The 22,614-nt window shown below is 36.7% G+C and overlaps 1 protein-coding gene across 1 annotated transcript in view; it reads left to right on the top strand.

Annotated features, from left to right (window-relative positions):
* The first annotated feature begins 16 nt into the window (after nucleotides 1–16).
* MCM8 (minichromosome maintenance complex component 8) overlaps nucleotides 17–22,614 on the top strand; it is a 26,813-nt gene continuing 4,215 nt past the window's right edge. Inside the window, exons 1-15 of the mRNA XM_012728093.1 lie at nucleotides 17–312; nucleotides 3,227–3,379; nucleotides 3,661–3,744; nucleotides 5,831–5,913; nucleotides 6,337–6,486; nucleotides 7,266–7,369; nucleotides 8,347–8,545; nucleotides 12,169–12,254; nucleotides 13,805–13,956; nucleotides 14,197–14,392; nucleotides 14,629–14,659; nucleotides 15,383–15,523; nucleotides 17,868–18,009; nucleotides 21,407–21,602; nucleotides 22,375–22,594. Coding sequence (XP_012583547.1) covers nucleotides 3,232–3,379; nucleotides 3,661–3,744; nucleotides 5,831–5,913; nucleotides 6,337–6,486; nucleotides 7,266–7,369; nucleotides 8,347–8,545; nucleotides 12,169–12,254; nucleotides 13,805–13,956; nucleotides 14,197–14,392; nucleotides 14,629–14,659; nucleotides 15,383–15,523; nucleotides 17,868–18,009; nucleotides 21,407–21,602; nucleotides 22,375–22,594 — 1,932 coding nt within the window. The 5' untranslated portion in view covers nucleotides 17–312; nucleotides 3,227–3,231. The remainder of the gene's footprint in view (nucleotides 313–3,226; nucleotides 3,380–3,660; nucleotides 3,745–5,830; nucleotides 5,914–6,336; nucleotides 6,487–7,265; nucleotides 7,370–8,346; nucleotides 8,546–12,168; nucleotides 12,255–13,804; nucleotides 13,957–14,196; nucleotides 14,393–14,628; nucleotides 14,660–15,382; nucleotides 15,524–17,867; nucleotides 18,010–21,406; nucleotides 21,603–22,374; nucleotides 22,595–22,614) is intronic.

The raw sequence follows: 22,614 nt of genomic DNA, 5'->3' as shown, positions 1-22,614 counted from the left end.
AAGAAGGGGAGGAAAGACTGCACTGGGGCTACATGCGCTAGATACCCGCGGCGCTAGCCTTCGCTGGTGGGTGGGGAGACCGAGGCTACGGAGCTTCTCTCACCGATGACACGCTGCCCTGCTCGCGAGCCGCTGGACAAAACCTCGCGCGTGTGCAGGGCTCACCTGAAGAGCTTGAACCTGAGGCTCCCGTGGGCTGTGCAGTGCTTCGACCGCGGGAGGAAGCCAGTGCCTGGCTCGGCGTTTATGCTCGCACCCCGGAGCCCGCCCAGACCCAAAGTAGGAGAGTTGTGGGACCGGTGTCTTTGGCAAGTAAGAACTCGAAGTGACAGTTGTGAATAAAGTAGAGTTTTAAACGAAGCCCATGGGCGGCTCCTTTACTCTTGATTCGTGTTGGCATGCTTGCAGCTTTTATCATGTTTCGTGCATGTTGCGCTTCAGCCAGGAGTTTCCAGACCCTTTTAATTCAGGACTGTTACCCAACACTTTCGATCTTGGTTACGCTTCATGGTTCTAGGCTTTAGTTTCTTCACGTATGACATAATCTTGAGAGTTGTCAAAGTTCTCCCCTGCCCTAACATCGTGAATTTGTCTAGTTATTAACTTTCTTAATAGTTAAATTTATTTAAGAATTTGGATACTCTTTCTTAACTTACCGCATTGTAGGATACTGATAACTAGTTTTATCCTTAGGATATAAACTATTCTGTCTTAAAAAACCAAACTTTTAGAAACATGGAATTTGAGTCATATTTATCAGTTGTTGACATGGCTCTACAACTTTGGGGTTACATTTTACTCCTTCCTACGTGCACATGCTCCACTCACTGCCAGTCTCCCATCCAATGCCCTGACCCTCCATCCTCTCCCTAAGATTTGGTTTTGCTCTCCTGCTCCCTCTGGTAACTTGTAGGTTTTTCACTAGGTCTAAGATTGGGTTTTGCTCTGCTTTGTCAGTATGTTTTGTGGTTATTTATATTCCACAGATGAGTGACACCATCCCATGTATTTCACCTTCTGGCTTATTTTCACTTAGCATGATCATCTCAGGGATCATCATTTTGTCCGAGGAGGCCTTGTTCTGCCAGCCGTATTCCATTGGTGTAGAGTCCTCAATTTCTTTGCCCAGTCCTCTGTCCTTGCACCTAGGTTGATTCCATGACTTGGCAACTGTGGACCGTGCTGTCAACCTAGGAATACATGTCTTTTGGTATTTGTGTTTTCCTCTTCTTTGAGTAAATAACTAGTAAAGATTTTGCTGGATTAGATAAAATTTCTATTTTCATTTTTTTTGAGATATGTCTATAACGTTTTCTATAGAGTACCAGATTATGTTCCCACAAACACTGATGAGTTTCTTTTTGGTCACATCTTCCTAGGCATATGTTTCCATTCCTTTGATTTGGGCCATTCTCTGGAGTGAGGTGATAGCCCATTGTGGCTTTGATCTGCACTTCCTATTTAAGTGGTGTTGAACAATGTTGTGCCTGTAGGCCACCTGAATATATTTAGTAAAGTGTCACTTTAGGTCTTTTGCCCATTTCTTAATAGGGTTGTCTTTTCTTGGATTTTGTAAGTACATTGTATATTTTGGAAATTAACTTTGTCGGATGTGTGATATACAGATATCTTCTCCCATTTTGTAGGTTGCCTTTTTGTTTTTTCTATGGCTTCTTTTGTGATGCAATTTTTTAAAATTCCTGCTTGTTTATTTTTGCTTTTGTTTTCCTTACTATTGGGGTTGTATCCTCAAATATATCTTTGCAGTAGATACCCTGTAGTGTATCCCCTATGTTTTCTTTTAAGTATTTTACGGTTTTATTTCTTACATTGAAATCTTTAATCCAGCTTGAATTTTTGATTATGACTCTAGTTGCAATTTTGCCTGTGGCTATCCTTGTTTCCCAACAGACTGTTAAAGGATCCCAAAGATTGTTAAAAAATTTTTCCTTTTACCTTTGTATAGTCATGACTCTTTTGGTAAGGATTAACTCTAAATTTATGTGGGTTTGTCTAAATGCTTTCTGTTCTGTTCCACTGGTCTGTATTTCTGTTTTTGTTCCAACGTCTTACTGTTTGATTACTGTTACTGTGTAGTATAGTTGGAGGTCAGGGCATGTGTTACTCTGTTTTTCCTTTTCACTTAGGATTGCTTTGGCTATCTGGGACCTCCTGTGGTTCCCTACAAATTCTGTAATTGTTCTGCTTCCTTAAAGTCATTGGAATTTTGATAGATACTATAAGTTGCTCTAGAGAATATGGCCATTTTAATTACGCTTAGTTTTCTAATCCATGAGCACAGGTTAGTTTTCCATTGCTCATTATCTTTTTAAATTTCCTTTATTTAATAGTCTTATACTTTTCAATGTATAGATCCTCACCTCCTTCATTTTTTTTTAAGATTTGATTATTTATGTATACAGAACTGGGGTACAGGCCAGAGGTGCAAGTGCAGTGAGAGGATTCACCAGAGACAGAGTGGAGAGCAGAACAGGCAGATCAATGAAGTAAACTGCTGAAGGGAGCAGTGGGCGGGTCAGGAGAGGTCTACTGAGCCATGTGGGTCACCTCTGGGGCGGGGATTGAACCCATGCTGAAGTGGCTTTAGCTTCTCAGTGCTGTGCTTTAACCCACTGCGCCACCAGGGAGGGCCCTCCTTCATTAACTTTTACTCCCAGCTATTTCATTCCTTTTTGTGCTGTTGTAAGTAGGATTGTTTTTTTAGTTTTTCTTCTAATTCATTGTTTGCATATGGAAATTAACTGATTTTTGTGTGTTGGCTCTTTATCCTATCATTTTGTAGTATTCATTTATTATTTTATCAATAGTATGTTTTTGATGTAGTCCTCTTGGTTCTCTCTGTGTGTTATCCTGTCATTTGTGAATAGTAACTTCAATTTGGATTCCTTTTGTATCTTTTTCTTACTTAATAGCTCCAGCTAGGACATCCAATTCTATGCTGAACAGTAATGTTCACTTTTATCCAGTGAACATCTAGTATACTTGGTCAAAAACCTATGGAATGCTTTAAAAACAGGAATTAGGAGAATAAGTACAGATTAGAAGAGTGAGATTTATACCATGGCATGCAATGTTGCAAGCCTATTGTTAGTCTCAAGGTAACAATCTTTAATTTTTTTGTCTATTTACTATGTTAGAACATTTTTAGGAGCACCTATTTTCCTTATAATAGTTTTGATGAAGACTTTCCTAATCTCTCTTTTAGAAGACATGAATGGAGAACACAGAGGCAGAGGATTTGGACGGGGAAGATTTCAAAGCTGGAAAAGAGGAAGAGGTGGTGGGAATTTCTCAGGACGATGGAGAGAAAGAGAACATAGAAATGACTTGAGTAAAGCCATAGGAAAACAGACTTCTGGTAGGGAGGTCAATCATGATTATTTGATCCCCCCGAACCCAACTCATGCAGGAATCCATTATGCCTATCATACAAAGCAGTTTTTCTCATATGTCAGTCTTTTATTTGATATTGCCCCGTAAGTTACTATTTGAATGTTAAATACAGAATTTATCCCAAAATGTGTAATTTAGATATTCTGTTAATATGTCAGATTTTCATTGTTGGAAGGAGAAGCAGACTGCGAAGAAAGTTTGATTTATTTTTACTAACATGCAGTACTCTTTTTCTTCCCCCCCTAGAAAAAGCCCCACGATCTTCACTACTACAATCAACGTTAGATGAATTCATACCATATAAAGGCTGGAAACTTTATTTCTCTGAAGGTACAGTTAAAGTGAAAAAATACCATAGGTCATGTTTTCTTGTCTTTGAATGCTACATCTCATATAATTTATTTGACTAACTGTTATAGATACTCCCTTCTTTAATCTTAGTTCATCCAAACAATTAAGTCTTGTTTATGTTTCAAGAACATTATTTTTAGGTTTTCTGTCAGTGAGGAAAAGAGAAGCCACACTAAGTATTTTAGTACAGATAGGAGAATAAAAAAAGCAAAAATGAAAATTTTTGCCCCACCACCCCCAGATAGCAGTAGCTTCAAGAGCAGCATTCTAGCTTTTGACCAAGGGAATAATAAAATAATAATAATAGTTGTGAGGTTACCAGAGTCTTGGAATTCAAAGGAAGGGCTACAGTATTGCTTTAACCTCCATAGGGCACCTACAGAACTTCTTTAGAGGTTATAGAAGGCTAGAAGAGTGTCCTTTAGACTGTGTGCTGGCCACGGAAGCAAATTAAATTGGTTGCTGCTGGTACCTCTTGTTGGAGGATGGCACAGCTGGTGAGTTGAGCAGGAGGCTAGAACTGTTAGAATAGTTGGAGAGATGCTGAAAAGAATTAGAGATAACACCTTCCTTTCTCTCTTGCCACTTTACATCCTCTAAAGTGCCTCCATTTGGCAAAACCTAAAGGGGTGTGGGAAATGCTGTGCCCAGCTCTTGATGGGAGCATCACAAAGCAGAAAAATAGGAGGGTGAGTTTAGAACTTAGAGATAATAACCAACAGAGTTTTGTGTAAAAACACAGTTAAAAAAGACTGTCCCTTAACTGTAAACATCATACACCTGTCTATATATGTTTAGAGAATTATCTTTTCTAATCCCTTAACATGTCCATATGCTTCATATGTCCCTTATCAGACAGGTGTTATAGATACCTATATATTTATCTAGCTCTATATATATTTAATAATAATATATAGGTGTCTGTGCTTCTTTCCTACCACACTGCCCTAATTGAGAGGAAGGATCTTGCCCTATCAAAACTCAGTATTTGTTTTTGTTTTTGTTTTTTTAATGAATAAAATGTTACAAATATTTTCTGTAGTGAGGGTGTGTTTTTATTATGTAGACAGGTATATTTCATAGGTGATGTGGTTTTTTGCTTTAGGATGTATTAACTACCAATGCAAATAATTGTGTGGTTTCTGTTTTCCTGATTGACAGAAAACTTAAAAATAATGCTTTTGAAAGATAAACATGATATAATTTTTTAGGTGAACTAAGCTTTGGAAAGGGGAGTATACCTCTCAGCAGTGTACTTCGTAGTGCTCTGCCTGTTCTGCTCCCCACTCTGTCTCTGGTGAATCCTCTCACTGCCCCTGCACCTCTGTCCTGTACCCCAGTTCTGTATGCATAAATTTAAAAAAAGAGGGGGGGTAAATATATATCAGTAAGCCAAATCAATTATATGAGATGTAGCATCCAAAGACAAAGTAAGAAAGTATTTCCCTCACTGGTCAGAGGACTAGAAGTCATCTTTGGACTGGCTCTAAGATATCATTTAGGAGGTGATTAGGTTTGGGCAGCTGTCCTTGCAAACTACTTCATAATTTGGGAGGCCAATTTGAAAATGTTAAAGAACTTTACAGCATAAAAGATAGACAGCTTTAAAATGTGGGCCAGAGTCAAATGGTGGTCTGATCTGAGAACGGGCTCTGACAAGTGGCAGTTTGTACTAGAATTTACTTTGTGATGATTACTTATCTTCAGTGGTTTTGGAATAAAGAGCTCCTGTGTATAGCTTTGACTTTAGTAAGGTGTTTGCTTTGAGCTATACTGTGTAAGCTATTTGAACTAACAGATCCCATTAGGCGTCAAAGCTTCAGTACATTCTCAGATGTTGATTCTTTTACAGAGAGACTTGCAGTCTGTATTTCAGATCTTACTGGCCTAAACTTTTTTCAGAATCTTTAAGTATACATTCTATATAAGTTCTTTCTAAATATAATCAGGATACAAAGCAGTTAGAAAGTCATCTACCATGTATATAGTGTTCTTTCTGGCTCATGAAAAATATGCTTGTATATATATGTGATTATTAGTTTTAATTCTTTATTTGTTGGATTAGTTTACAGCAGTAGCTCTCCTTTTATTGAGAAGATTCAAGCTTTTGAAAATTTTTTCACAAGGCGTATTGATTTATATGATAAGGTAAGATTTCCATATAGCAACACTAGTAGTCCACCTTTTTGTGTTATTTTATTGAACATTATGTTTGAAGTGCTAGTGATTATGGCTGTAGTCACTGAAGCCAGACTAGTTCAGTCCAGATCCCAGTCTATAATTAACCTCCAGCACAGACTTTGGTGAACTGTTTACCTTCTTTCTGCTTTGCTTTTCTTAGCTGTATCAGTTGAGGATGATAGTGTTAAAACCTATCACAGAAGGTTGTTAAGAGGCATAAGTAAGTTATATATTTAAATATTAGAAATGTTTTTCACATAACATTTACAGTACTTATTGTCACCATGGAAACATTGCGTAATCTTCTCAAGATGTGTAATTGAATGCTACACAGTTATGATAATTGACTCTGAAAAGCAATTCTTGTTTTCTTACCTTAATATTTCTTAGGATGAAATAGAAAGAAAGGGAAGTATTTTGGTGGATTTTAAAGAACTGACAGAAGATGATGAAATAGCTAAATTGATGCCAAATATAGCAAGTGAACTAAGGGATACACCTGAGAAAACCTTGGCTTGCATGGGTCTGGCAATACATCAGGTATATACTTATTTTGTGCAGATTTTTTGTCAAACTTTTGAGGAAAAATTTTGGAGTAATGTTAACTTCTCTGAAAGAGACTTAGTTTTGCCAGCACATCTTGGCTAGAATTGAAAAGTTGTGGCTCTGTCCTGAAAGATGTGATTCATTTTACATACAACAACATACTGAACTATATAACATTATTTATTTTTAAATTTTCTTTTGCCTAACTCAATTGCCTCTATGTGCAATCTCCTCAAACTCACATTTTGTCTCTAAATCTTATGGATCCTGTAAGATTTGTAGCTGTGTATGTGCATCTCATTTTCTCTCGGATAATTAACATACTGCTTTGTACACAAGTAGATAATACTTATTTCATCTAATATCAAATGCTAAGTGAGTAAGTATTAGGTATTTTGAAAGACATCTTTATTTTCTATTTTGACTATTAATATGGAGAAGTAGAAAATATTTTCTCACCCTAACCTGTACAGGAGGTAATAGTTTTAGGGGCTACTATAAGGAATTTTAGTAACAGTTCTATTTATGGTAAAAAGGAAGCAGACAAGAGATGCAACAGTTTTCCATCCAGGAATAGCAAAAATCTCAAGTAAATCAGAAGCCACTATATAATAAGTAGTCATAATTAACTATCACTTTTTAAGGGCTACTAGAATTCTGTTAATACTCTCATCTGAACTGTTTATCTTCATAAACTTAATATTCCCTGTAGTATTTTTCTGTAAGGGGACGTTTTATTTTCTAGCTTTTGAGTAAGTGTCTGTCCTGTTTAGGTTTTAACAAAGGACCTTGAAAGGCATGCAGCTGAATTACAAGCCCAGGAAGGATTGTCAAGAAATGGGGAAACAATAGTAAATGTTCCACAGATTCATGCAAGGTGAGTGGTTTTCTGGTATAAAAATAGTGTTTAAAACTGGGCATTGATGGCCATTTGAGAAGGAGAACCTCATTTTATAAAGCCAAAGAAATTGGTGAAAAGTATGAATTCCTTGCTACGTTATTGCTCTTCAAAGCCAAGTGAACACATAGAGAATTTTTCAAAAAGATTTTGACAGAAATAAGTCTTTTCTGCCCAAGTAGATGATTCCTAGCCTGTATATTTCTGTCAACATTGACTTTGGGTATGTACTTATCAAGACCCTATTGTTTAAATCTAGCAATGTATGTATTACACTAAGTGGTATGATTATATTTTGTTAAAATTAGTGATTTTCTACTAAACACAGAGAACAAATAGAGTTTAACCCATCATTATTATATTTTGATTTTAAATTCTCACAGGAAGAGATGTCTATAGTTGTCATCAGGCTTCGTTGTTCTTTTCCAGAATTCATAGAAGGCATTTCCTAACAGGTCTTGAAAAGGAAGTTAGAAAATCTGTTTTCAAGTTGCTGAATCTATAGTCTTTCTTTTTGGCATTCTTTTTTTCTTTTTGCCCTTTTTCCCAGTGGGACAAGAAGAAAAGAGATTTAACATTTTTTATTTTCTTAAAAATGACTTACCTTTTTTAAAAATCACATTTATTATTTGCCATTGTTTACATAACTATAATTTTGGGAGCACAACTTCACTCCTCAGTGCACAAGCTTCACTTCCTTTCCGCCAGTGCCCCAGTGCCAGCACACTCTTACCTTCCCATTCCATCCCCTGTCCCGTGTTTCCTCTCCTCTGGTAACTGTTCCTTTTCACAGAGAAGAATGACAGGATTCTTATGAAATTTCAGATATGCATGAATATAATATGGTTTGAGATTCCCATAGTTGTTCCTAAAAGGGAATTGTGAAGATACAGGCATACTCAATTTTCTGTTCATTGCCAATTCATAGAAAAATATGTTTCTGGTTTTGCTTTTAGGGTATACAACTATGAGCCTTTGACACATCTCAAGAGTGTCCGAGCAAATTGCTATGGAAAATACATTGCTCTACGAGGGACAGTTGTTCGTGTCAGTAATATAAAGCCTCTTTGCACCAAAATGGCATTTGTTTGTGCTGCATGTGGAGACGTTCAGAGTTTTTCTCTTCCAGATGGAAAATATAATCTTCCCACAAAGGTAATACCATGTTCTTCAACTATTTATCTTGGTACAGAGGTAAATACATTTTTGCAGAAAGTATTTCCCATCTTGTTCTGAACATAAAGATTTCTGTTTTCAGTTTTAAGTTATGAAATACTTCAGGGAAGTAAAGACATAAATATTCCTTTGTCCATCACCCAGCTCCAGATATATTTTCTGAACATGTGAGGCATACATGATAGAATTTTTCTCATTTTCATTCATTCCTTGTACATTCCCAGAAACAATCATCCTGAAGTTAATGTGTTTCTTTTTCATTCCTGTTTTATATTGTTAGCTTAATCGTTACACACATCACATTTTTGTTTCCTTTAGTCTACTGTTTGAAAACGATGTGTTCCTTTTTTAACTTTTTTTTAAACTATGAGAAAACACATAGAAAGTAACATCTTATACCCATTATTAGAGTTGGCATTATTATTAATATTTTGTGACTTAAATAAATTACAGTTAAAATTGAAGTCACCCTGTACCTTCCCCAATTCCACTCAGTTTGTTCCACACCTAGAGGCAGCCACTATTCTGAAATCAGCATGTATTCTCACAGTCTGTATTTTCACACTTGATTATATAAGTAGGGTTTGTTTTCTTGTTTGTGTTTGGGTAAATATTATAATGTGTATAATATTCTACAACTTTCTTTTTTTTTTTTTTTAAGATTTATTTATGCATACAGAACTGGGGTACAGGCCAGAGGCTCAGGAGCGGTGAGAGGCTTCACCAGAGACAGAGTGGGGAACAGAACAGGCAGATCGACGAAGTACACTGCTGAGGGGAGCAGCGGGCGGGTCAGGAGAGTCTGCCACACCATGTGGTCTCCTCCGGGGCAGGCGGGAATAGAACTCATGCAGAAGCGGCTTTTAGATTCTCAGTGCTGTGCTTCAACCCGCTGCGCCACCAAGGAGGGCCCACAACTTTCTTTTTAAATTGGTTATGTTGGAGTTCTAACTTGAGCCAAATCTAATTCTGTGTTTCTGTTGTTGTGAAGCATTCCATTTATTGACTAGTTACTATTTATTTATACATTCTCCTGGAGGACATTGTGTTTCCAGTTTTTTGCAATTACAAATAATATTGCAGAGAACATTCCTGTGCATGTTTCTTTAGTGGAGGAATTTCTCAGTTATAGGCTATGCTTACTTTTAACTTAATTAGATGTTAAATTGCTTTCCAGAATGTTGTTCTAACTAACCCCCTTCTGGTAGTATAAAGCAGTTACCATTTCCCCGTATTTTCATTAACATTGGTATTATTAGACTTCAATTTTTACAGGTGTTATGGGTTTGAAATGATATTTCATTTTTCTTTTTAACGATTTATTCATTTGTGCATACAGCACTAGGGTACAGGCCAGAGGCTCAGGGGCGGTGAGAGGCCTCAACAGAGACAGAGTGGGGAACAGAACAGGCAGATCGACGAAGTACATTGCTGAGCAGCAAGCGGGTCAGGAGAGGTCTGCCACACCAGGTGGTCACCTCTGGGGCAGGCAGGAATCGAACTCATGCAGAAGCGGCTTTAGATTCTCAGTGCTGTGCTTTAACCCGCTGTGCCACCAGGGAGGGCCGATATTTCATTTTTAATATGAATTTCTGTTAAGTTGAATGTATTTTTACATTTTTATTGGCCAGTAAGTTTCTTTCATTAAATTTTCTATTCACGTTATTAATAGGAGATCTTTATGGATTCTAGGGATTAGTCGTTATTGATATTAGAGATATCTTCTAGTCTTAGTTTTTTTTTCTTTGGTCTTATTTTGTGGCATTTTTTGTTGTATGGTTACATTTTGACGTGATTAAGTACATCATCTTTTATGACTGAACAATTTTTTTGTCCTGCTTTATGAAGATGTCACTTAAACACTACAATGTTTTTTTCTTTTACTTTCTTCTAATACTTTTAAGATTTATTTTTTATATGTTATTTTTTATATGTAGCTCTCTTGTCCACCTGGAATTTAATTTCATGAATGACATGAAACTAGGGATATGATTTTATCCCTTTAAGTGAAACATCACTTTTCACCATTTGTTAGTTACACCCTGTTCCCTCTGTACTCCTATCAATGTGTGAATCTGTTTCATTTCATTGATCCTATACCAGCTCCATATGATCTAATTTATGTTTATCTTATTAAAACTTTTGATAAGTCATGGTGGCATGCAATGTCTATTTTCTAGAGGTGCTGCTGCCTTTCTTGAACTTTAATACATTTAATGTTTATTAAATGTTTACTCAATTTGAAGTTCTTAAGACTTCCTTCTCTTACAGGAAGAACAGGTATGTTAGATTCAGTTATTGATTCTGGATAATAAGTGGCGTTGATAAGTGGGTGTCTCTACTATTTGTCTCAGCTTATTTCAGATCGTGCCTTTAACTCAGAGGCTAGAATTTAAATCCTGACTAAAATTGTGTATTTTCAGCAAACAGTATTACAGATATTTACATGTCCTTGAATACATGGATAATGATCCTGTCTTAGGTGATTTCTGTGAAGAAGTGAGTTTGTGAGGAAGTTCCACCTGGGTCTGAACTTCAGTTAATTAAAGTGACCAGAAAGGTGGTGTTGCAGGTGTTTTCTTCTAGTTACTATTGCTGCATGGCAAATCGTCCTAAAACTTGTACTTAATATAATCACCATCATTTAATTTCTCATGATTTCCTTAGGTCAGGAGTTTGGATAAACTGCTTCACTGTGGTAGTCATGGTAGCTGGAGCTGGAACAGGGTCTGAACTCTTTGGGGGTTGACTGGGCATCTCTCAGTCAAATGGTTTTTCTGTGTAGAATGGTTTTGGCTTCTTAGCACAGCATGGGAGTTCAGGTCTGCTTACATTTTTGCTGGTAGCCTCAAAAGAGAGAGAGGTGCAGTTGACAGGCAGAAATGGCTTTCCCTTCTTTTGAGCCAGCCTCAGGAGAGATGTAACATCACATCTGCCACATTCTGTTGGCTACAAGTCTATCCAGATTCTAAGCAAAAGGAAACTAGACTTCATGTCTTGATGGGGATGTGGCAAGCTTCTAGAAAGACTTATCAGATGTTGCTCCCACTATATTGGGAAAATACAGTGTTTTAATAACTAAATTTATAAATGCTTTTCAAAGTCCATACAGCAAACAAATGACTTAAGAAAGTTTGAGTGCAGCTTACTTATATGTTAAGGATGTCCTGTATAGTACAGTAAATATTATACTATATTTCTGTAGCACAGAGGCTGAATGAGAGAGTTGGGGATTAAAAAAGACCCAGTAAAAGCTTTGGAAAGAGGAGATTAAGGCTGGATATAGGACAGAATGGAGGAAGGTGTTCAAGAATTGGGAGACTGTATAGGCACAAAAGAGTAAGTTCTTCATGTGGGAAAGGGGTCAGGAGCCTTGCAGCAAAAAGAGTAAGAGCCGTAATGAGGGAGACCAGTTGAAAAAGGTCATCACACAGGACTGATGCAGAAGGAAAAAGAAAGTCATTGCAATTTTTAGTGCATTTTACTTTAATATCATTCTGAGACCAACTTTTTAAACAACATTAAAATGAAGCATATTAACTTGAAACTATCTGAGATATTATAGTTTAGCAGAATCTGAATGTGAATCATTCTTGTTGCAGTGTCCTGTGCCTGCATGTCGAGGGAAGTCATTTAGTGCTGTCCGAGGTTCTCCTCTCACAGTTACAGTGGACTGGCAGTCAATCAAGTAAGCAATCAGATGATAAAAGGCAGGTTTTAGGTATCTCCTGAATAGATCAATAATTTTCCCATATTCTGATGCTTATCTGTGATCTTGTCTTAGGCAGTGATATGTAAGAAAAGTTTTCTTTAAGAGTTCCTGTAGTATGTGTTGAGATAGTTATCTTTATTTGAAATTTCTAATTGTCAGATTCCAGAAAAAATTTGATGTTTTAGTATTAAGTTCTTTTACTACTTATGTCTGTCCTATTTCACATAAAATGAATGAAATAGTTCATTTTGTATTTTGTTTATGTAACTTACTGAACTTACTGGATATATTGTAGTTATGTGTTTCATATAGCACTGAACTGTGATAGGAATAATACTGCTTTAAAGTCTCAAAGAAATGGGAATGTTTTCTTTCAACCCATGAAGCATTATATTAATTTAAAAAAAACTGTTTTCTTGTGTATTTTTAATTCAACAATTTATTCCATGTATTTTTTTCTGACTTAAACTCTTCCCTAAATATAAAATAATTGAGTTTTGAAGGCACAGTGCTGTCAAGGAAACTTAACTGAAATAAGATTTAAAAAAAAACAAACTAAGAACTTGGGGAAAAACGTGAGGTAGATTGCTACCAAGGCCTGTCCAAGGTAAGGCTCATCTCCCAAAGTGAATTATTGCCACTTTACCCTCAAATATCTGGTGAGGAATGAGAAAGTATTTGGATTAGGCAGGATAAGTTTCCTATTTTGTAGGTAGGGATTTTCCTCAAAACCTTTACCTTGGGTAAGAAAATAGTGTTTTGATGATCAGATCTTGCTTTATGGATGTATTTTTGAATTGGAGGTGGGCTCAAATGTCAGCATGAGGCGTCTTATTCTGAAACTCTGAAATCCTCCCTGGGTGTCATAGCTCCCAGTGGACAGGTCCATTTCTTAGAACAGTACTATGGTTCCAGCAAATGGAAAGACTGGTGGCTTGCTAGAATGCCCCCATTTCTTCCTTACCCACACAGCCACCTTCCAAATGGAATAAATTATGAAAAGCTGTTCTGTAACTTGTCTTTCAGTTGATAATCCTGGTTTTTTGTTTTTGTTTGCTTGTTTGAGTTTAGTACCACTCTCTTTCCTGCCAACTCCAGCACAGGATACTCTATGGCTTTGCTGTAAACATTGTTTCTCTTGTAACTGTTGCATCCTTGCAGCCTTTTCCTGTATGTATTCTGTACTTGAATTGTTTTATCTTTTATTACTTTCCCATTTGTTGTTTTCTAAAATTCCTTCAATATCCCTTATTTGTTGTGCCATTTCTGCATATCCCAAAACTATTGTACACTCTTTTAGAGACTGCCATTTTTGTGGACATATTGGAGTGAGGGTAGGTAAATAAAGTAATGCTCATCCTGTCATCCTTAGTTGGAAACTGCTAGATTAATTTTAGACACACAGTTGGCTGTCTTTTAACCTGCTCTTTATATGGCTCAGCACTATGTGGACCCTGAAGCATTAGAATGCTGAAGAAAGTACTCAGTTAATATGTGTACTAACTAAACATTGTTTAACCTTTTAGAATCCAGGAGCTGATGTCTGATGATCAACGAGAAGCAGGTCGGATACCACGAACAATAGAATGTGAGCTTTTTCATGATCTAGTGGATAGCTGTGTCCCTGGTGACAACGTGACTATTACTGGAGTTGTCAAAGTGTCAAATGCAGAAGAAGGTATGATGTAACTCTTCCCTCATTTTGGTTGCCCCTCACAAAGTGTCATTACTAATTGCTTCTCTTTTTAAGGTATTTCTGAATCTCTATTAACTTAGGGAATTCCTTGTTTTTTACATAGATGAAGTTTTCCTTTAAAAGAGTATATTGTGCTTTTCTTGCACATACTTGAATTTTTGTAAGGAAAATGAAAATACTGTATTTAATACTAAATCATATTTAATACTTTGACATTTACAGGTTCTCGAAATAAGAATGACAAATGCATGTTCCTTTTGTACATTGAAGCAAATTCTGTTAGCAATAGCAAAGGACAGAAAACAAAGACTTCTGAGGATGGAAGTAAGCATGGGTCACTGATGGAGTTCTCGCTTAAAGACCTTTATGCCATCCAAGAGATTCAAGCGGAAGAAAACTTGTTTAAACTCATTGTCAAGTATGTATGAAGTTACCTGAAGTTTTATTACACATGTACATGGTTTTTAAAGCATTCTTCCCTCTCTAGATTAGCCAATGATCTTAAGAAATTTATTGTTAGAATAAAATTTAAGTTATTTGATGGGATATAAATTTTAGTCTTTCATGATGCTATTTAAAACAAGCAAGTTGTAGGTCTTCTAATGGATTAGTGAAGTGTTAATTAGAATTTATAAGTTGTATTCTGTTTTTCAGCTCCCTTTGCCCTGTCATTTTTGGTCATGAAGTAAGTATTTTACTTTATCTTACTCAAATATATGTAAGGTTGACTAAAATAAATATAAAAATACAGATGATTTCTGTTGGCTAATTATTCATATTTCAATATGATTCATTCTCTATAGATTAATGATGCAACAGGCAAAATATAGCCATTGGTAAGAAAAAATTCTTACCAATTAGAGTTAGAGGATGGATTTCTTTTAACGTGACTCTGGACACTGTAAATGTTAAAGCAGAAACTAACAGATTACTTTTTAGTTGTGTGGAATGGGCTCACACCTTGCAAGGTGGATCTTTGCTTAGTGACTGTTAAGGTACCTTTCTGATTTTTTATGCTTTCTAACTTTTGTTTAAAAGTCATTTATATTATAGATATTTATATTTTTAGACTTTTTCATAGGAAAGAACTAAAGTTCAATCATGCTTTAAAAAATCCCCAGTGCAACTTTTTAATTAAAAAAAAAAAAAATCCCCAGTGCTTTATATTTACAAAATATATACACTTTGTATATATATAATATGTATATTTGGGTATACAAATACATACAAATGTGTGTACATATTCTACATATGTATTTATATTTGCACACATAAATACAGACATATTTGTAAATATATCAAACGTGTATATATACAAATGTTTATATATTTGTATACATTTTATATAAACTACCCCTTTGACTATTCATTTTCCTTTTGGCTTTTTGTTTTTTCCTTCACACTTGAGCTTGTCAAGGCAGGTTTGGCATTAGCACTCTTTGGAGGAAGCCAGAAATATGCAGATGATAAAAACCGAATTCCTATTCGAGGAGACCCACACATCCTTGTTGTGGGAGACCCAGGCTTGGGAAAGAGTCAGATGCTACAGGTAAAAATCAGTCTTTTATAAATCTGTGAATAATTTACCAATGAATTTGCTGAAAGTATGTAGCCTTTGTGTTCCAGAGGATGTGGTTTGTCTGATGGTATAAGTGAATTAATTTGTATAGGTAATATTTAATGTACATCTGACTGTTCTTTCAAATCAAGCCAATCTCAGGCTCCATAGGCATTTTCTGTTAAGACAGCATCTCTTGTAAAACATTAACCATTTCCCTCTCCCTTTTTTGTGTGTCCAGCATTTGTACCCAGGCTAACTTTGTTCATCTCTATTATGACCTCACTTATGAACAGAATAGTTTGAGACAGTAAAGCAGAGTCACTCATTCTTTCTTCACATAGCTACAAAAACTTTGTATTGGATTTTAGAAACTCTATACATTTCTTTCTCTAAGTCTAAAGCAAGACACCTCTGTGACTAATTTGATGTTGGTATCCAAGGTCTGCCTCTGCCAATACGCCTTGTAGTTCCTTCCTTCAGGCCTTATATTGGCCCTAGATAGTACTGTTATTGGAATGCGTTTCTTGGAGTGACACTGGGTAATGCCCTTTCTAAGTGACCCCTCCCTAACCCGTGTCAAAAATCGTGACTAAACCGAGTGCTTCTTGGTTCCTTGGTTAGTGTTAGTCTCAGGACTTACACATCTTTGTCCAGGGGTTAGGACCCTTGCTGCCTATCAGTCGCTTTTGGAGCTCTTTGAAAATACCATGGGCCACCCCAGACTAGTTGAATTAAGACCTTCTGGGTTAGCATTCTAGTGTCTGTATAGGTGGTTGATTCCAAAGTGCAGGCAGGATTGAGAACTGCTTTGATCATGTCATTGCATGGAAAATACTCTTCATGTCGATCTTTATTCTCTATGGCTGAGTGTTAATCCAGTCATCACTTTCATTCTTACTGTACTAGTTCATCCATATTTTGTTTCTTTTGACCAACTGGACCTACTTCTAAAATATTTTCTGTTCTGAGCTCTGCTGCCTGCCTACCACTGAGGCAGAGTCTCTAGTTATGGAAGAAGATTGATGTGCATAATGGAGACAGTATACTTAGCCAGAGCGCGCATGTGAAGGGGCATGTGGAGACACTTTCATCTCTATGTTTTGTAGCACCATGTGTGTTATTGGTGGAAGTCTCCTTTAATCTCCACAGTGTTGGACTATCTGGATTATCTTAAACTTTAATTTATGCATTTTGCTTACATTATATAAAACTCCCGTTTTTCTCTTTCTCTTATTTAAGAAATACCTCTTGGTAGATAACCATCCCAAAGTACACTTAGTGGTACTACAAAACTCTTAATATGAAGAAGTAACATTGTTTTCTGTTGGTTAAATTTGGAATAATGCCTTTTAAACCCTTGACTAATTTAGATATAGTAGCTGTTGTAAACAATGGAGGGTATTGTGTATACAGCCCCATTAAGCTAAGTTTTTAAAAACCAGCCTAATGCTAACAGTTATCAGTCATTTACTTTGTGTTTTTAATTCTATTGTCTTCTAGTCAGATGTTCACCATCATCCCCTCAGACTAACAAATAAGGAATTGCAAGTAACAGTATAAATGATAATTACTGTTTATTAGGCAAGGCACCAGAGGCTTTCTTAGGTTGTCCACTGCATCAGTCCAGAGCATGCTAGTGACATAGATAGTAGTGTGAACACTGTCTCTTAGAGTGGTGTAGTGTGCAGCTGTGTACTGCAGTGTTGAGCAATTATTGTGTGCGAACAGGCAATTAAGTGCCTTGTATACATGATTGCATTTATGCCTCAGGACAAAAATGTTGTAAATCGTAAGAAAGCTGGGCTCAGAGAAATCTGAGAAAAGCACAGCTTAGAACCAGGATTTAAACATTTGCCTGAGTCCAGAGCTCCATGCTTTCAACTCTTGTGTTATTTGATTGCTTTTCTGATCTGCTATACCTTGTTTAGCCAGGTGAGCATTCATTTTATTCATTTTATTACCTGCTTAAAGAAGCATTGGACTCTTCTAAGATGAAATTGGTACTCAGTTTATACTATTTGAACTTCAAAGCAAAGCATAAAATAGAATTGTGTAGCATGCTCACTACAGATCAGTCAGGCTCCCGGGGTTTGACTGAATCCTGACTTTGCACCTTCAGAGCTGTGTAAGTTACTCTGTATGCATCAGTCTCCACATTAGTCAGTGGAGATATAATAATACTTTCCTCTTACTGTCGAGGTGAAAATTCTGCAGCAAAGCGCTTAGGAAGATAAGTGACATGTTGCCAACATTTTACATTTTGAGTAATTACTCTTCACTATTTATGCTAATGCTCTTTAGCTAATGCTCTTAAATTTTTTTGTTTTCTTAGGCTGTGTGCAATGTTGCGCCACGTGGTGTGTATGTTTGTGGTAATACCACAACAACCTCTGGTTTGACTGTAACTCTTTCAAAAGATAGTTCTTATGGAGATTTTGCTTTGGAAGCTGGTGCTCTGGTACTTGGTGACCAAGGTAAGAGGCTAGAGAGATCATAATGATTCTGGATGGTGGTTGTTTTTTAAGGGCTTTGCCTTTTTAATTACGTTATTATTTACATTCTGTGCAAGAGGTATTTGGAAGCATGTCCAAAACAGTGAGTTGACAATGAACACCAGGAAAAAAGAAAAACCAGTGCTGTTATAATTTTTATATGTACTGAAGAATTGAAACTGGTACTTCATTTTCAAAACCATGCAGTGATTACAACTACATGTAAGAATAATCAGATCAAATATAATTCCATATGTTTTCCATTACATACTATCCATCACATTTGTGATAATTTGTTTTAAAGCCTATTTTAAAGCTTTATTATATATTCCCTGTGCGATGAATTTGGTTATCTTGTTGACTACCATATTCTTATTGCCTAGTTCATAGGTGCACAGTAAATGCTTGTTGAATGAATTACTATTATGTAGCTCAGAACACAGCTAGATGCCTTGGGACTGAAAAGAAGCTGAATGTTGCTTGAGGTTTAGGAAAGCACCCCAAGAGAATTCAGAGACTTGACACTGCCCCAGTATCATGGAATTGCTTGCAGGAGAAAATCTTATTAGTGCTATAGGCTGCCCTCAACCACTATCAGTCACTAAGACATGGACATGGCATTTATTTGAACTGAAAGATGATGATGCATATTGAAAAGCCCAGCAGACAGGAGCATTTTATTCCTTTCATAACCTTCCTCCTTTCCTTCAAAAGTCAGAACATTAATACATGGTCCTCTAGCATAGCCTATTAGAGTTGGAAAGGCTCCTGGGTAGTCTGGGCCAGATATAAAAAAAAGAAGATTCTGTGTTGATGGGAAGTTCTGAACATCTTGAAGCATGGTTTACTGGATGGAGGTCTAGGTAGCTCCTTTTACATAAATGCTTCCTTAATCCAGCAATAGAAACAGTTCAAAGGGTCTTTCATTGAACTGAGAGTAAGAATGCCTCTTTACTATCCACCTCTCAGGTCAGACGGGACTCTCGGACAGGAATTTGCAGCAGAGGTGGCTCTTTCCTGATAGCTCACTCATAATAGCTTCTGCAGCTGTGAAGCCAGGGAGGACAGAGATCTTATGAGAACTGGAGGTAGCTACCTGGATTAGTCATGATGATATGGCTATAGCCCTGAGGAGAACTTATGCATATACTGTGCACAGAATGGAACTTTTCTATTCTGGTTGTTCGCCAAGCTAGTAGTTGCCCACCAATTGATTAAGGAGTGTGAAAAAAATAATCTATTCTATCCTGCTTGCTTAACTCAGACCAAGCCACCTAGGCCCCGCAATATTCTGGCGGGCCATAGCAGAGAGCATTTGATAAAGAGGAGGTGACAAAAGGTCACATCCCAGCCACTTTATAATAAGGCAGGACAAAAGTGAATGTACAGTGAGATAACCTCTGTCATTACTGTCAGTGAAAGGAGTTCTTAATTAGGCAATCGAAGATGCCAATATGAGTAGAAAATTGATGACAGTTGTCAAAATCAGAGGGAAGATTGGAGGCAGTGGGCCTTGGAAGCAAACAGCTTTAGGCATCTGACTTGCTAGTGCTGGGTTTATGCTAGCTGCCAATGTGTGCCTGGTCATGATTAACGTTTCTATCTTAATTTTGGCAATATATCGCAAATCTTAACATACAACTGAATTACTTTCTATCCTCCCAGAATAAAGAAAATAGCAGAGCATATTTTTATTCACATATTGGTAGTTATTGTATATGGCAGTTAAATAAAAGACATATTTGTCATCTGAAGGGATAAGTTAAGTGGGATGTTTTCAAATGTGCTCTGTAAAAAATAAGATGCAGTGGTATTGGGTTAAGGTAACTGCATCCCAGTGGGGCTCTGTGTCTTTGATGTGAGAAAGTTGAAAAAGGCTCGTTGACAGTTGCTGGTGAGTGTCTTTGCTGTTACTTGCTCAGTTTGTGAGCCAAGGAATGATCACATTGCCATGCCATGCCTAATTTCCTGAATGTAAGCCGTTGCTGCCATTTGCATACTTAATAAATGTAACTTAAATTGAGGGATAGTGAAGATAGACCATTTCTGGGTTTCATGGGACAAACTAAATTTAGGATTTCTTACCATTCATACATAACATTATATATCTTGTCAGAGGGAAGAATTTATCTGAACGAAATAAATTTCCACTCTTAAAATGAAAGGTGTTATCCTTTGCTCTCAGGTGACTTGCAGTAAGAATTTAGAGTTGTCACTTTAGAATGAAGTTTGCCATATTTTAACCTATCTCATTGTATTGGTTTTTGTTTTTCCAGATAAAACTGATAATTTATAGGAAATCCATTTGGAGGGCTTAGCAAGAAGTAACCTTTTTTTTTTTTTAACTGTATCACCAGAATCTTCACTGTCATTACCCCACCCTCTTAACTGGCACCTCAGCGTGCTTAGTTTTAGTTTTTGTACTTTTTACTTCTCTATCTGTCTTCGGGATTTTATCTATTTCTTTACCTTACCTTTATACTAGAAGTTTCCATATTTGTATTTCTCTCTTGAACTTTAGGCACATGTTTCTTATTGTCGATTCAGGATCTCAACAACTTTCTCACACTGAATATGTCCAAAACCAAAACCCTAATCTCCCCCGTTCAAATATGGCATGACTTACTTGGTTACTGAATGGATATAGAGGGGTTTTTACAATAACAGTCTTCTGTAAATAACTAGCTAATTTGGGCAGGAGAAAAGGAAGGATAAGGTAGAGAGCCTGCAGTAACTAATGGATTAGATACAGTGTACCATCACATAAAATGCCTTCAGGTGGTGATGGTCTCTTCTCTGGTGTCAGTGGTACTACGTAATCCCTGGTATTGCTGCGAGTTGCACTTGAGTCTTCTAACTGCAGCCCCCATGCTCTTCCCAAATCCTGCTGTCCTACAGTTCCCAAAAGACCCAGCTCAAATAGGTGTTTTGTTGAAACCTTTCTAGATTGTCCATTCTCTTTCTTAACCTCTCAAGCTCCAGAAAATTCACATTATCTGATGATAAGCATTTCTTAAAGTGACTTTAATACGCTGTCGTGAATATGTGTATATCTTAACTCACTTATTTGAATTTAAATCTTTGTTTTGAGGGTTGCGCACATATCTTCTGCATCTCTGTAACCTTCACAACATAATGCATTTCATGTAATAATAAAAAGTGCTGACTAGTAATAATTCTCAAATGTTGAATGAATGTGGGTTTTGTTTTTTTGTTTTTGCTGTAAAACAAGAAGAAATTCTCTACTGTATGAATTTCAGTAACTTTAACTGCTAGAAGTAAATTTTTATTGTAGAATAATAGGAATAATATCAATCATGTAAGGTTTGGAACTCGATAAAGGAAACTATTTTGCCTGTTTTTTTTACTGTGGATGTAGGTATTTGTGGAATAGATGAATTTGACAAGATGGGGAATCAACATCAAGCTTTGTTAGAAGCTATGGAGCAGCAAAGTATTAGTCTTGCTAAGGCTGGTGTGGTATGTAGCCTTCCTGCAAGAACGTCTATTATTGCTGCTGCAAATCCAATTGGAGGACATTACAATAAAGCCAAAACAGTTTCTGAGAATTTAAAGTAAGTCCTTTCAAATATTTATACATTTAATATGTTGAATCCTCCTTATCACTATTTTAATGTACATTTTGTTTGGTCCAGCCAGTTCTACTTTTGGGAGTCATACTCAGAAATAGTCACATAAATGTACAAGATAATGTTTATGACATTGTCTATCACTCCCATGGATAGGGAAAATAAGAACCACTCAACGAGATACACTCTGATATATTGTGTATTATTTTAGCTTAAAAATTCAATGATCCAGGCCCTTCCTGGTAGCACAGCGGGTTAAAGCATAGCACTAAGAAGCTAAAGCCACTTCTGCAAGAGTTCAGTCCCCACCTACCCTGGAGGTGACCCACACTGCGCAGCGGCAGACCTCTCCTGACTGCCCACTGCTCTCCTCAGCAGTGTACTTCATTGTTCTGTTCCCTGCTCTGTCTCTAGTGAATCCTCTCACCACCCATGCACCTCTGGCCTGTACCCCAGTTCTGTATGCACAAATAAATCTTTAAAAAAAAAAAATTCAATGATCCTAAGTTATAACAAAGAATTCAGTGATTTTGATTATGTGAGAAATGTGTTCCCAAACTGTGCCTGTGAAAGGGCATGTGATGTGGTGTCTGTCTGGAGCTGGTGTATTAAATCCAAACATTGTTGGTCATTTCTTTAACCTTAAACCTTTTCTAAGTTCTCCTTTGAACTCAAATAGTAAACAGATGAGTAAATGGTTTTGTAGGTATTCAGCATACTTGATTCCATTTTTTCTTCTTTCTTTCATGCCTTATAGAATGGGGAGTGCTCTGCTATCCAGATTTGATTTGGTCTTTATCCTGTTAGACACCCCAAATGAGGATCACGACCACTTGCTCTCTGAACACGTGATTGCAATAAGAGCTGGGAAGCAGAGAACTGTTAGCAGTGCCACTGTAACGCGTGTGAACAGTCAGGATTCAAATATTTCTGTACTTGAAGTGGTTCCTGATAAACCATTATCAGAAAGACTAAAGGTACAATTTTTTTTCTCTCT

Source organism: Condylura cristata, unplaced genomic scaffold, assembly GCF_000260355.1.
Source record: "Condylura cristata isolate star-nosed mole 26May11 unplaced genomic scaffold, ConCri1.0 scaffold00022, whole genome shotgun sequence".
Taxonomy (NCBI): Eukaryota; Metazoa; Chordata; class Mammalia; order Eulipotyphla; family Talpidae; genus Condylura; species Condylura cristata.
The sequence above is the reverse complement of the archived record's forward strand: the minus strand, read 5'-3'. Positions and strand labels throughout refer to the sequence as shown.